General features: G+C 49.1%; 1 protein-coding gene and 1 pseudogene across 1 annotated transcript; both read right to left on the reverse strand.

Annotated features, from left to right (window-relative positions):
- Positions 1-6,218: 6,218 nt before the first annotated feature.
- LOC134873659 (histone H4-like) overlaps positions 6,219-15,848 on the reverse strand; it is a 32,928-nt pseudogene continuing 23,298 nt past the window's right edge.
- LOC134873490 (histone H2A-like) lies at positions 15,125-15,544 on the reverse strand. The gene has a single exon (XM_063897134.1). It carries the CDS (start codon positions 15,524-15,526, stop codon positions 15,143-15,145), a length of 384 nt encoding a protein of 127 aa, XP_063753204.1. The 5' UTR covers positions 15,527-15,544; the 3' UTR covers positions 15,125-15,142.

Consider the following 15,848-nt stretch of genomic DNA (forward strand, 5'->3'; position numbering starts at 1 on the left):
TATAAAAAAATCAAGGGGGGTAAAAAGGGACTGGCCTGATGCGTGTGTAATAAAAACGTGTTGCTCTCCCCTTAAAGGGCTCAGTTTAAAATGTTTAGAAAGGGGAGATGAGGGTTTCAAAAGGATCAATAGGAGGGCCCCTTTTACAATCAACAGATGAGAACGCCCAGTGAAACATAGGTTTATTTAATTACACAGAATATTTTTGTACAACTCACACACGTTTACCCCCAACAGTGTTCCCACAGTTACTTGAAAAAATAATCTGATTATCCTTGAATAGAATGTAGTTATTACTGATTACTTGATTTTTAAAAGAACTAAAGTTAGATTAAAATTTACTTTTTTGTTAATTCGGCTGCGCAACACCCCCCCGCCTCAAAAAAAAACTAGTCCAACTACTGCCCGACCCCCACCACCCATCCATCCATTTCTCCCGTTTTTTTCCGTCAGGGCCGGGAGGTAAGCTCCAGCAAGACCCCCAAATTTCCCCTTTCCCCGGGCCCACAAAACCCAGTCTGACTGGGGGTTTTCCAAGGCGCTCCCGGGCCCTGAAGAGTTTTAACCCCACTGGTCCTGGTCTACCCTGGGTCTCTTCCCAGTGGACGTCCCGGGAACCCTCCCTGGGAGGCGCCCCAGGTGGCCCCTCATAGGTGCCCGAACCCCTCCTGGCCCTTTCAACGCGAAGGGCAGGGTTTACTCCGAGTCCCTCCCGTTGACTGAACTTCCCACCTTACCCCAAAGGGAGATGCCAGCCACCCTGCGGAGAAATCCCATTTCGGCCGCTTGTATCCGCGATTCGTTCTTTGTCATGCCCCATCCTTATGCCATAGGTGAGGAGGACGAAGAGGGCCCCGGTAGACAGAGGTTTTCCCTTCGGGCCCAGCCCTTTTCTCACAATGGTGCGGTAAAGCGCCCCTGCAGACCGCTACCGCTGCTCGATTCTCCGGCCCATCTCACTCCATTGCCCCTCACTCGGAACAACCCCGAATTCTTGAACTCCTTCCCTTGGGGGAAGGCTTCATTCCCTCCCCTGGATGGAAAATCCATGGGTTTTCCCTGCTGAGACCATGCCTCGTTTGGAGGTGCTGATCCTCATCCCCCCGTTTCACACTCGGCCGGAAGATCAGGGTGCTGAAGGTAAAGACGTGAACCCATTGGACACATCATCTGAAAAAAAGGCAGGGGGTGCAAACCCCTACCCCACGAACTCAAACCCCCCCCCAAAAAGCCTCGAAATCCTGCCCATAAATTTTCACAAAAGGTTTGGTGAAAAAGCGCACCCCTGGCGGGGGCCAACCCTCCCGGAAAAACGGCGACGTCTAGAGGACCCGGACACAGCTTCCTTTTGGGAGAAAGGGGAGTTGGGAAAAGGGCCCCAAAGCAAAAGACCCCCTCACCCCATACCCCGCAGCCCCCCACAGTATCTCCTGGGCCCCCGGCATACCCTTCTCCAAATCCACAAAGAAATGGACCGGATGGGTACTCCCAGGCCCCCCTCCGGACCCTTTTGCGAGAGTGAAAAGCTGGTCCGTGTTCCACACCAGGACGAAAACGCATTTTCCCCTTTTCAATTTGAGGTTACAATGGGGCCGGGGACCCTCCTTTCCCAGCCCCTTAGGGTAAATTTTCCCCGGGGAGGAGTAATGTACCCTCTGAAATTTGGGCACACACCCTCGACCCCCCTTTTTTAAAGGAGGAAACCCCCACCCCGGTTGCCATCCTTCGGTACTTTTTCCCGGGCTTCCACGCAATTTTGACAAAGTGTCAACCTGACGCCCCTCAACACCAGAGCCTTCTTTCTGGGCGGATCTATTTCCCCCCCCGGGCTTTGCCATGTGGAGCTGTTTAACTATTTTGTGACTTCCCCCCGTGAGAATTTTAATTGATCCCCCTTATACTCCCGCTCTGCCCTAACTGAGTGCGGGTTTCGGATTCAGGATTCCCAAAGTGTTCCTTTCCACCGCCCCCAAAAACAAAACGTTTAGGTCAAAGCGCCCCATCCTTTCGTACAAAAGTTGGATTGGTACCCCGTTCCCCTCCTAGGTGCGGACGGTTTTCCAGAACAACTTTGGTGCCCACGAAGTCCTTTCCATGGCTTCTCCCAACTTCTCCCCCCCCGGCTTTGCGCGGCCCGGCTGGGTGTTTTCCCCTTGGGGCCCGTCGATACTTGCAACGGTCAGGAGTACCCCGGGATAACATTCCCGGAAGGCCCCCTTCTTTCGGAGGCTTCCCCAACCACCGGGGGTCCCCCACGAGGTTCGCGGGTTACCCCCCTTGAGGCACCTAAGCCTTGAACGCACTCCCCCCGCAGTTTGGCAATAGAACTTTGAACACCGCCCCCTTGGTTCATGTCCCCAGCCTCCCACGGATGCCTGAAAAACTCCGCCGGGGTGTGAGTTGAAGGCTTCCCGGACTGGGACTCCTCCGGCGTTCCCGTTCACCCGCACTAACGTTTTGGGCTTCCAGGTCTGTCCAGGGCTTCCCCCCCCACTCGACCCAAAACCCACAGGGTGATCAGTTGACAAAACCGCCCCCCTTCCCGATGTCAAAACATCGGCCCCAGACCGTTTACGATTACAAAATCGATATGGCCTTCTGCCTAGGGGCTTGGTACCCCCGTACACTTTGGCTCCCTTTTCTTCGAAAAGGTGTTTTTTTATGGCCAATTTCCTGATGCACGAGTCCAGTAACAAACCCCCACTTTTGGTTCAGATCGGGGGGCCGTTTTTTCCCAATCACGCCCCTCCAATGTCTCCATCTTGCCCACGGTGCGTTGAATCTCCCACAAGACTAAGGAGTCCCCTTCGGAGCCCCCTACAGGGCTTCTTTCGGGGCTCCAAGAAGGCCCAATCCCGAATGGTTTTGGGGATAACACACACAAAGTCAGAGTTTTTCCCCCCGACCCCAGGCGTAGGGGGGCACCCTCTCGTCCCCGGGGTAAAATCCCAAAAAGCGGACTCAACCGGGGGGTTGTGAGATCCCCACCCGCTTTTGGGCCTCACCCTGGGCAACTCCCGGGGAAAAAAAGAGTCCCCCCCCTTTTCCAGAAGTAAAGGTTTAGGCGGTGTGCGAGAGGTGAGCCCCACCGATCCAACTGGTACGCTCCACCCCCCGCACAAGTCCGGCTCTCCCCCCCGAGAGGTGTTCCCCCCCCCCCCCCCCCCCCCCCCCCCCCCCCCCCCCCCTACATTCACGTCACCAAAGCCAACTTCTGTCGCATGAGTATGGTCCGTCGAGGACCTCTGCTTTCACTGCCACCCTTCTGGCAGCGCACCCGACCCCATCGTTGTTGTCCCGTAGGTGGGTGGGCCCGCGGGACGGAAGTAGCAGGAACGGTGTTGCCCCAAGTTGCTTTTTCGGGCTGTGCCAGGCCGGGTCCGTGGCTTGCCCGGCCACCAGGAAGCTCGCTGACGTGTCTCCTTCGGGCTGGGCTCCAAGAAGGGGAACCACGGCTTCTCCGGGCCGGGTTTCTCTCGCTCTTCCAAGTGGGTTTCTTTCATGAAGTCTTTTTGTATCAATAATAGTCTGGGCACCCTTACCTGAGACCAATTTGCCATGGGAGACCCTACGAGGGAAACAACAGGTTCCAGACAAACATCTGACCCAGGTTCATCGGGGCACACAAACACTCTCCACCACGATAGGTGCTTGGTTCTCGGAAAGGACTGCCCGACCAACTTCTTCAAAATCCAGTTTTTGTTGTTTGGGTGGTGGAGGACCTCCAAATGTTTTCTTCACATTTGACTTAGTGTTTTTGAAGCTAGATAGCACTTTGTCTCCAGCACAGAGAGTACAACGAACCTTAATATTGTCATCTTTAGCTGACACAAACTCAAAGCAGTGACTGTATTTCCAGCTAGGAAACGCGCATCTCTCTCCTCCCTCCATTGTTGTTTACGTTTGTGTCGCTGCGTAGTATTACACGTGAGTTGTCCTCATGCTGAAAGTGTGACTTGATTGTCGCATAGACGTCACTCCCCGAGACTCAAGAACATATATCTTTTTACTAAGGAAAATGACAAAAATAGTAACGCATAGTGACTTGGATAAATCATTTTAATCTGATTACTGGTTTGGAAATAGTAGGCTAACGCGTTAGATTACTCGTTACTGAAAAAAGAAGTCAGATTACCGACAACACTGATCCCAACATTAACAGAAGTATGTATCAAAAGAAATACGGCCATAGCAAAGCTTTTTTCCCCGAATTAATAAACCTTTTAGTGTGTGTTTGGTTTCACTCCTACCAGGACTCTGCCTTCCTGAATGACAAAACCCCGGGAGACGCTCATAAATGGAGTTTCGTATGAAGTAAACGTCGCCTACATTTGCCAAACCACTCATTATGTTCTTATTTCAAGTCTTGTCAAATGCAATTTGGACAAAACATTAATTAATCTTGGATCTTACCTTTATATTGCTGGTAATATATGGTTTACATCGAGTAGTGTAGTGGGTTTAGTGTTGGTCCGTGTAACCACTGGGCGGGGACACACACACAAACAGTTATTTTGTATGCTTCGTCCGTCCCAGGCTTCCGCTGCTCTCATTACATAAGTAGTTGTTGTTGTTGCTGTTGCTGTTGTTGTCTGTACAGAGTTAACTGCCCGTGAGGCATCGTCTAGTTTATACACAATACAAAACTTGTAAGCTAATATTTTTGAGGCACAGAGAAATACTAATTTAGAAGAAAAAGTAGGGTGTAGTAGGAATACTCTGTTAGAAGTAAAAAAAACCTGCATTCCAAAAGTTGCTCAAGTAAGAGTAGCAAAGTATTAGCATCAAAATATACTTTATGTTCCAAAAGAGACAATTCTCATTATGCAGATTAGCCAATTCAAAAATAATATATATTATAGGTTGTGATTATCATTGTTGATGCATTAAAGTTGTATCTAAGCTGGTAAAGGTGCAGCTACTTTTAATGGCGTATTATACCGCAGGGTAGCTTTTGACGATTGGAGACATTAAGAACACATTGTTTCTAAAGTGTGCTACACAAATAAAATGTATTATATTATTGTTATATTTTTAAAACACTGATTTTCTTTATCAGACCTGCTGATCAATGTCCGAGATCATACATAGAACATAGGGCTGACAATTTCAGCTAACTTTAAAACTGATATATATTTATTTTTATATATATAATTAGGCACAGCCATTCACAGTATACAGTAAATAAAAATTAGACATATCAACACGCAAATTAAATGGTGAAAAGTGAGAAACAAGTAGCTGGAAATCTCCTGTTGCTTTGTACAGTATATCTGGGTAAAATACCTCTTTACAATTGTGAGAAAATCAAACTTTGAACGCAATGATGTAGTTCTCTTTTCTGATATGTAGTGAATATAAGTAATTATCAAAATACGAGTGAATAAGGAGATTTTATTTGACAAACTTTAAATGTAGAGTAATACATTTAGTCTTGGTTCATCACAAAACAAATGATAGATTAGCAACACAACTTAAAAGAAATGAAGCAATCTGTTGTGTGAGTGCATATTTGTTGATTACTATTCAGATGGAGCAAGGGCTGTAACAGAATTATGGCCTCAATGTATCAAAGCCACAGAATCTAACCAGGTAGTTAATATATATTTGCCTCCATTTGTCCTTTAGCAGTCTTTTAGAGTATGTGAATGGAATTTGAATCAGGGGATAGGAACATGTCTAAGTGTGGTTTACGTTATTGTTTTTCACACTATGGATATAAAATACATGTTTTTATTTGTGTTGGTGTAGTATACCTGTGTTATAACATTAAGGGATATGTTGATAAATAATCACTGTGCAATGAAACTGTATGTGCATAATTTGAATAATTTTATTTAATATAAGGTTTATATTAAAACATTTATCGCATTTAAAAAACAAAAAGCTGACAGCTGTTTAATTTATACTGACAAGGTGTTCAGTTGACTGAGGTTTGGAGGGAGATCATTTTTAGCAAGCTACTCGAAATGTGAACATACATATTCTAGTCACATAAATGAGTTGTTTTGGAGATCGGATTTAGGTTTGAAATGTAAACGTTGCCGAACAATTGTTCTCCACAAACACTGTAATTATTGTAATGTTCCATTAAAATTAAACATACATTGCTTGAGATATTTCGTTCATGGCATTTGAAAGGAAATAGACTCTTTAAGTAATGTAGGTGGCTCTTAAAAGAGCCGTTGTTTTTCCAAGTATGTCAGGGTGTTGTTGATTTAACCTCCGAATCCGTACAGAGTGCGACCCTGCCTCTTCAGAGCATAAACCACATCCATGGCGGTCACGGTCTTTCTCTTGGCGTGCTCGGTGTAGGTGACTGCATCACGGATCACGTTCTCCAGGAACACCTTCAGCACCCCACGGGTCTCCTCGTAGATCAGACCGGAGATGTTTCAATATGTTTATATGTAGTTAAACGATCACCAACAATGTCATTATATTATAGACTTTGTGATGTGGTTCTTTTATTTACTACACAAAATTATTTTCAAGCAATTCATGAAACATTTAAGATGTAAGAAAATGTATTGGATTGACGTTGGTCTGTGCCACCGGTGGCTTCTCAAGATCATCAATCGTGTGCCTGGAACGATCTGCAGGAGGTAAATGAGGACTGATGGAAACATGCTCGTCATACTTATTTAGTATTACAGTTGCTCTATGAACAGTAGAGCTTTTCATATGTGAATGAATGTCCTTCAGTAACACACAATCAATGCTAGTATAATAGAGGACATTCAAATAGTTAATGTAAATGTAAGGTAGTGACCTGTTTGCGCCACAGGGTGGCACTGTGGCGCTGTTGACGCAAGTTTCTGAGGTTTGCTCCGGGAGGGACGCCATGTTTTTTTTAGTGTATCTGCCTGTGTTCTGGAAGGTAAGCGTGGTCATAGCGTCCCGCATTATCAAATGTTATGTTAGAACCGATTCCTTTTTTTGTTGGTTTGCTCACGTTTATTGTTCAGTCACATGTCCGACTAAAGTCCGCTGTTGTTATTAACATTGTGTTTGACTGTTTGACGTCTTAATCGTGTGGTGAGTGGGTGGCTAGCATGTTACTGGGGCCTGTGTGAGCAGGGCGGGAATGTGTGTCTTGTGTTGGCGGTTTAACAGTGATGTTTATTTTTTTATTTTGTGATATATGTTGTTGTTGTTTTTTTTTTAAGTTGATTATTGTTTAAGAAGATTTATTGAGAGTGTATCTGCCTGTGTTCTGGAAGGTGTGAAGTCTGGTGGAACAAAGAATAAAAAAAGGTCTCGGCCACAATCCGAACTCCTGTGTCCGGTGTCTCCTTCCCTCCGCTCGCTCCTCGACAAATAAACAACAATTAATAAACACAACGCAGAGTCCAGGGGAGGTGAAGAGGGTCTGGCAGCGGACGCGCCAGAGGCAGCGGGTTACATCTTTGGTGCCGTGACCCGGATTGTGACGCTCCGAGACCAAAGACTGAGAGCAACTGAAACGGACAGCGCCCTACATCCCAAACAACGCTGGATGCCCGGGCTGCATCTTCATCAGTGAGCGGACGGTGTGCCCAGTTTCAGCTCTTCCTGATAAACTGTGTGAAGAATACGGCTGGGCATAAGGGACAGTTGCTTACTGTTGCATGCCTGCTTCTGGAGAGTGCAGTGGAAGAACGTCCACCTTCACCAGCGTATCCTTCCAAACATTGAGTGGGACATTAAAGTGTGTGATTTTTGTGTAAAAAAAAAAAAAAAAAAAAAAAAAAAATGCTTTGAAAGAAATTTCATTTAGTAACAATATTATGAAGTGGTAGTGCTAGTGGTTAATTGCTATTCTTGACATTTTAGAAGTTTGTGTACAAGGTTGTGTTAAAATTTGATAATAGTGTTGCACATACTTCATGACACGTTATCATACAAGACATAATAATCTCACGTACAACATTTACATTCTGAGGTAGCCTTGCAGTATACAGATTCAGCCCCAGCTAGTGAGACAAAATGTGGAGTGACTATGCAGATTCCCCATTAAGGCTGGAGGCAACCTCTGCTGTGGCCTCAGACATTAAATCCTCCCATGGTCCTGCAACAAGCCCCCACCATGGAACCCAAATCCACCCTTTGAGTGATGGGGCCATGGCGGACCCTGGCATGGTGAGCCCACAGCACCACGTAAGAGACCCTCACACCCACGGGCACCCGCCAAGGCCTGAAGTAAGCACACAGCTGACCCCACTACCCCCAGTGCTGTCCCCTTACTGGATTAATCCTGCCAAAGCACCCACCTGGCGAGGCTTTGAACCTACAATGCAGGCTCCCTTGCCCAGGTTTGACGTCACACCAGCTGCAGGACTAAGACATCAGACCAATCGGTCAGATTACAATTTGCCAAGTGTCATGTCTTCAGTGGATGCTCCTGTGCCCCAGCCAGCAGTGCAGACGGTTACTGGCCCTGCTAACCCACCTCTAGCTGATCCCTATGGGTCCCAAGCCTCCTTACCTCTTCACAGCCCCCCACATCCCACCCAACCAGAAATGCAAATGGTGCCACAGCCCTCCGTGAAACACCCAGCTGCCGTTCAGCACCTCACCCAGCCCTTTAAACCTGGTTCTCAAGGTTACACTGGCTATGCACACTCTACTCCTGCCCCCCAGGTGCATACAGCACCAGGCCCTGTGCACTACCCTCAAGATCCTGTATCCCCCATTCCGGCGCCTGCCACCGGTGCATGGGATCCAAACACAACAATGCCCAGCCCTCTGAATATGGTAAATGCAGCTTCTAGCCACACAGCTCCTCTTCAGGCCCCCGCCTCAGTGCAACTACAGACACCGACAGTCAACCCGCATGCCATCATGTATCCTGGCGCTTTCTCACATGCCATGCCCCAGCCTCAACCCACGAACCCACTCATGCACTCATACCCGTCTGGCCCACCTCCAAGGACTCCTGCCATAACCACAGCTAACCCTGGCGTCTCACAGATGACCTATGGCGGGTTCATGCAGACTCATCAGGTAAAGAATGTCCAAGTATTCACAGGTAACGCGGATAGCAAGATACTTGTCGATGATTGGACACGTGATATGCAGTATCTTCTGGAGGCAATAGAGTTGCCCACACATCTCCGCTTCTCTACTGTGGTGCGACACTTGAGTGGTGAGGCCAGGAAACTGGTCCTGAACCTTCCCCCCCATGAACAGACCCCAGAGAAGGCATTCGAGGAATTAAGAGCAGAGTATGGTGACACGCAGGGCTCCTTGGATCCACTGGCCGACTTCTATGAGTGCAGCCAGCGGCCAGGGGAGTCTGCCTGCTCTTATGCTATTGTGCTGGAGTCTACATTGCGGGCTGTGGAGGAGAACCAAAGAGGAGGCAGGCCCTTTCCTGATCGTGATAGTAAACTCACCCGGCAGTTTCTGAGAGGGCTTAATGATGAAGAGGTATATGCAAGGATTGTACCAATGAAACCCAGGCTCTTCAGCTTCAGAGAGCTGCAGGTTGAACTGCGAAATCTAGCAAGAGAAACTAAAAAGTTCCAGTCACAACACAAATCAAAGAAAACATATGCACAAGTGCATGTTGCATCTGAGAGTAGTGCACTCGTGAAGACGGAGAGAACAAAACATGCCTCAGAGTTATCAGAGCTGACGGAGATGGTCCGAAAGTTAACCCTGAGTCAACAGGAACACATGGCTAAGTTGTCTCACCTTGAAGCAAGAATCACTGCTCCAGTCCCCATCCCTCCCCCAAGACCCCAGCCACCTCCAGTGAATCCCATCCCCAGTGCAAGTGTCACATGCTACCGGTGTGGGAAGCAGGGACATATAGCCCGTGTCTGCAGAGAAGTCTTTCCCAATCCCAACCCAGCATGGGCTCAACAACCTCAACCAGTGAGCCCTGCAGAGGTGAACACGCCTGGGTCATCTCGGCCTTTAAACGCCTAGAGCCCATGGTAGCCGGGGAAACCATGGGCGGGCAGCAAGGTCCCCTATTGCAGAAAGAAGAGACCAGTGATGGAGTAAAGGGCCCTCCCTTGGTGGGTCCCAGGAACGAGGGAGAGGTGGAAGTCAATGGAATAAAGTGCAGGGCCCTCATCGACTCTGGCTCCCAAGTAACAACTGTTACTGACACATACTGGCGTAACCACCCCATCCTTCGAGAGCAAAAGCTGCAGTCCTCTAAAGTACCCATAGAAGGCGCTGGAGGCCAGAAAGTGCTTCATCGAGGTGTCCTGTGCATCGAATTGAAGGTAATGGGAAAAGAGTACAAGACTGTACCAGCTTTTGTCGTTCCAGATTCTGAATATCGCTCCACAGTCCCTCTGCTTGTAGGGACCAATGTCACTCGTGCTGTCAAAAGCCATCTCCAAGCAACCTATGGCCAGCAGTTTCTCCACCAAGTCAAAGAAAGCCATCCAGAGTGGTACACAGCTCTACTGGAGGTTGGAGACACCAAACAGAGTGAAGGCGATGACACAGTGGGCCCTGTTGTGTACACCGGCCGGAAGATCTGCATTCCTGGAGGGAAAGAGATGGACTTAATGTGCAAGATTAAAGCAGGCCCACAGAGGAAGACTTACACAGCCCTGATTGAAGGCCACCCATCCCTGCAGCTCCCTCAAGATCTTTTGGTTGCAAAAGTGCTTGCTGATGTGAAAAGAGGCTGTGCCCCAGTCAGAGTAATGAACCTGTCCCAGCGTGCTATTATAATCAAACCGCATACACAACTAGCCAATGCTTTCCTGGTGGACAATGTTGTGGAGTTTCCTGATAAAAAGCAGGGGGACGGGGAAAGTGAAGGGGACAATGGAGCCTGTCTGAGCTTCGATCAGGTGGTGGCGGGCTGTGCGGTGGATCTTAGTGAAGCGGCGGTGGAGAACGAACACCAGCGCTCCCTCCTTAGGGAGCTGGTGGAGAAGAATGCAGGTGTGTTCTCACAGAATCCCACAGACTATGGCCACACAAAGACTGTGCAGCATGAAATCCCTCTGGTTGACTCTAAGCCCTTTCGGCTTCCATATCGCAAGATCCCCCCCTCCCAGTGGCAGGATGTCAGACGATTGTTGAGTGAGATGGTGGATGCAGGAGTCATCCGGCCTAGTAAGAGCCCATATGCATCACCCGTAGTGATCGTAACTAAGAAAGATGGGTCACTGAGGCTGTGCATCGATTATAGGAAGCTCAACTCCTGCGGCACAAGAGACGCTTTCCCTCTGCCACGGATAGAGGAGGCCCTGGAGGCTCTGGGTCAAGCAAAGTACTTCTCCACTCTCGACCTCACATCTGGTTATTGGCAGGTGGAAGTAGCGGAGCAGGACAGGCACAAGACGGCGTTCAGTACTCCCATGGGGCTGTTTGAGGCTAACAGAATGCCGTTTGGGCTACAGAACGCTCCGTCCACCTTCCAGAGACTCATGACCTGCTGCTTTGGTGATCTCAACTTCACTCATCTCCTGATTTATCTCGATGACCTCATTATATTCTCCAAAACCTTTGATGAGCATCTGGAGAGATTGCAGCTGGTGTTTGATCGGCTTCGAGAGCATGGCTTGAAGTTAAAGCCCTCCAAGTGCTGGCTGGTGAGGGAAGAGGTGCAGTATTTGGGTCACTTGGTGTCTGCAGAGGGCGTCAGGACAGACCCGGAGAAGATCAGCAGGGTCAAGGAGTGGGCGCGGCCTACCAACCGGAGAGAAGTGTTGCAGTTTTTGGGATTTGCTGGATACTACAGACGGTATGTGCAGGGCTACTCCGCCTTAGCTGCTCCCTTGTACCGTCTCACCTCTGGTGACCCCAGGAAGAAAAAGAGAGGTGGAAAGAGAAGTGTGGATCCTGACCCACCCTTCCTGTGGACTAATGAGTGTGAGGAGGCATTTCAGTCCCTAAAAAGAAAGCTGATGACTGCTCCCGTACTGGGCTACCCAGACTACAGCCTGCCGTTTCTCCTTCAGACTGACGCCTCTGGGGGTGGGCTTGGCGCTGTTTTGGCACAGGTGCAGGATGGAGCTGAGAGGGTCATAGCCTACGCCAGCAGAGGTTTGAGCCCGGCAGAGACGAGGTATCCTGCACACAAACTCGAGTTCCTCGCTCTAAAGTGGGCGGTGACAGATAAGTTCTATGACCATCTCTACGGACGCAAGTTCTCTGTTCAGACAGACAACAACCCCCTTAAGTATGTGATGACCTCAGCGAAGCTGGATGCTACGGGCCAGCGGTGGGTGTCGCGGCTGTCTGCATTCGACTTCGACATCCAATACAGACGGGGGCAGAGTAACTCAAATGCCGATGCTCTCTCTCGTTTGTCCACTCAGGAAGTAACCCAGGTCCTACAAACTTGCCCCCAGCGGGTGACCAGCGAGCAGTGGGAGACACAAACCATGCCAGAACCAGAAAGCCCTCCAGGTGAGGGTGCTGCTGCCTCCACAGAGCCTGTACCCAGCCAACTCCCAGAAGCAAGTGAGCCCTATGGGGACGTGGGGACAGAGTCACTCCCTGCCATGACAAGGCAGGAGATCCGCACAGCGCAGAAGGGAGACCCTGTGATTGGCCCAGTCTTGCACTTCAGGAGCCGGAACCAAAAACCATGCCGCAGCGAGAGGGTCGGAGGGGGTGAGCAAGTGTGCCTTCTCTTAAAGGAGTGGAGGAGGCTAACGGTAAAGGATGGAATCATGTACCGCTGCATTCAAGACTGTCAGAGAGGGGCAGTGGAGCAGCTTCTGCTCCCAGAGAATCTCCGCACAGCAGTCAAGACTGCTCTTCATGATGACTCAGGGCACTTGGGATTTGAGAGGACATTGCAGATGATAAGAGAAAGATTTTACTGGCCAAGAATGTTCCAGGAAATCAAGGCGTGGTGTGAACAGTGTGAGAGATGCTGTCTCAGAAAGACTCCTACTGCAAATCTCAGAGCTCCCCTGGTCAGCATCCACAGTAGCACACCGATGGAGCTTGTTTGTGTGGACTTTTTGACCCTGGAGAAATCCAAAGGTGGTATTGAAAATGTGCTAATTGTGACAGACCACTTCTCCCGCTATGCACAAGCCTACCCCACCAAAGATCAAAAAGCACGCACAGTTGCTAAGGTGCTATGGAGAAACTATTTCTGCAGGTTTGGCTTCCCAGCAAAATTGCATGCAGACCAAGGGCGCAATTTTGAAAGTGCTGTTGTGAAAGAGCTGTGCAAGTGTACTGGCATCACTAAGACACACACCACACCATACCACCCCCAGGGTAACGGGACCACGGAAAGGTTCAATAGGACCCTGTTAAACATGCTGGGGACGTTAGAGCCTCACTTGAAGCCCCGCTGGCATGAGCATTTGGATGCTATGACACATGCATACAACTGCACACGGCATGACTCGACTGGGTTTACACCACATTACCTGATGTTCGGTAGACATCCCAGACTCCCAGTTGACCTGATTTTTGGGCTCCCCACCAAGAATGAGCCAGGTGGGTACAGTGATTATGTCCAAACTCTCCACGACTGTCTGTCACAGGCTTACGCTCAGGCCAACCAGATGTCGCGGCAGGCTAAGGAGCAGCAGAAGAAGTACTATGACAGAAAAGCAAAGAGTCAAGTCTTCAGTCCAGGGGATAGAGTTTTGGTCAAAGTATGTCATGTGGAGGGGCGGCAGAAACTGGGAGACAGGTGGGAGTCTCGTCCATACATTGTGGTGAAAAAGCAACCTGGCATCCCTGTGTATGTGGTGCAACCAGAGAATGGAGGGACAGAAAGAGTGATTCACCAGAACCTCCTGACACAATGTATGTTTCTCCCAGTTGAGCAGGGCGGAGGAGCAGTGGGAGAGGAGGCTTTGGATGTGAGAGAGGCCGGCACTGAGTCGGATACAGCTGAGGACTGGATGACGGAGGATGCAGAGGAAAATGTGGGGAGAACACGAGCTGGGAGAACAAACAGACAGGATGAGCACACAAGCACAGAGAACATGGACATGGATGCAGGACAAATGAGTGGAGGGGAGACAAGTGGAGCTGTAGTTGGTGACAACACCCCTCAGGGTCCCAGTTTCCCTAGGAGAAACCCACCAAGGAATCGACGTCTCCCACAGAAACTAAGCTGTGAGGCCCAAGTCATAAAGTCAGAGGGTGACCAGGAGAAGATCAGAAGAGGATGGAAGTTGTGGCAGAGGGTTAAAGCAAGACGAGCAGCAGGCCACGTGTAACACAGCAGTTGTAGTACTGAGTATCTGAGTGGTAGTTACATACGCAGTCATGACACAACCCAATCATTTATTCACCACACATGTATTACCTCTAATGAATTTTTCATTGTTTGAGCGCCACACGTTAAGTGGGTGGTCTTTGTTCTGTTTATATTTACATGTTTGGTTTCATCTGATGGCTGGGACGCCATCAATTAAAGAAGGGGCGGATGTAAGGTAGTGACCTGTTTGCGCCACAGGGTGGCACTGTGGCGCTGTTGACGCAAGTTTCTGAGGTTTGCTCCGGGAGGGACGCCATGTTTTTTTTAGTGTATCTGCCTGTGTTCTGGAAGGTAAGCGTGGTCATAGCGTCCCGCATTATCAAATGTTATGTTAGAACCGATTCCTTTTTTTGTTGGTTTGCTCACGTTTATTGTTCAGTCACATGTCCGACTAAAGTCCGCTGTTGTTATTAACATTGTGTTTGACTGTTTGACGTCTTAATCGTGTGGTGAGTGGGTGGCTAGCATGCTACTGGGGCCTGTGTGAGCAGGGCGGGAATGTGTGTCTTGTGTTGGCGGTTTAACAGTGATGTTTATTTTTTTATTTTGTGATATATGTTGTTGTTGTTTTTTTTTTAAGTTGATTATTGTTTAAGAAGATTTATTGAGAGTGTATCTGCCTGTGTTCTGGAAGGTGTCCATGAAGTCTGGTGGAACAAAGAATAAAAAAAGGTCTCGGCCACAATCCGAACTCCTGTGTCCGGTGTCTCCTTCCCTCCGCTCGCTCCTCGACAAATAAACAACAATTAATAAACACAACGCAGAGTCCAGGGGAGGTGAAGAGGGTCTGGCAGCGGACGCGTCAGAGGCAGCGGGTTACATAAACACCAGCTTTAGTTTAGTTATTTGAGGTACATAACATTATACATAGGGAGTTGTATCTTTAGTTAGGGGTGAGTGTGGCTCTTAAAAGAGCCGTTGGTTAGATTGAGATGGTTTGGTCGTTTACTTCTTGGGAGCCTTCTCGGTCTTCTTGGGCAGCAGCACAGCCTGGATGTTGGGAAGCACACCGCCCTGAGCGATGGTCACTCCTCCCAGCAGCTTGTTGAGCTCCTCGTCGTTGCGGACAGCCAGCTGAAGGTGACGGGGGATGATACGGGTCTTCTTGTTGTCGCGGGCAGCGTTTCCAGCCAGCTCCAGGATCTCAGCGGTCAGGTACTCAAGCACAGCCGCCAGGTAGACGGGAGCTCCGGCACCGACGCGCTGGGCATAGTTACCCTTCCTCAGATGTCTATGGACACGGCCAACAGGGAACTGGAGTCCGGCACGGGAGGAACGGGTCTTGGCCTTTGCTCTGGCCTTACCGCCGGTTTTGCCTCTTCCACTCATGTTTGAGATGTGTTTACAAGGTTGGTACACAAGAAAGTGATGAATTTACGAGGGCAACTCTGCCTTATATATCCACAGAGCGTGGGGCGGATGAAGGACCAACCAGAAAAGAGACTGCAGAGGGCAGAACACTCTGGATTTAGGCGGGCTCTTTAAAATGACTTTCCGCCAATAAGCAGCGGAGATCCGTGTGGTGGGTTGCCTCTCTAGGCGGTGCTCAGCTCCAGAAGGAACATTAACCAATCAGGAGCCAGAGGTCTGAAGCAGCGTCACCAGTTCCCAAGCCTGTCACAAATCTTATAAAAGCCACGGTTATTTTCGC

Source organism: Eleginops maclovinus, chromosome 2 (genome assembly GCF_036324505.1).
Source record: "Eleginops maclovinus isolate JMC-PN-2008 ecotype Puerto Natales chromosome 2, JC_Emac_rtc_rv5, whole genome shotgun sequence".
Lineage (NCBI taxonomy): Eukaryota > Metazoa > Chordata > Actinopteri > Perciformes > Eleginopidae > Eleginops > Eleginops maclovinus.

Excerpts from the sequence above, each read along its gene's own strand:
- LOC134873490 (XM_063897134.1), bottom strand. The coding sequence starts at position 15,526 with ATGAGTGGAAGAGGCAAAACCGGCGGTAAGGCCAGAGCAAAGGCCAAG.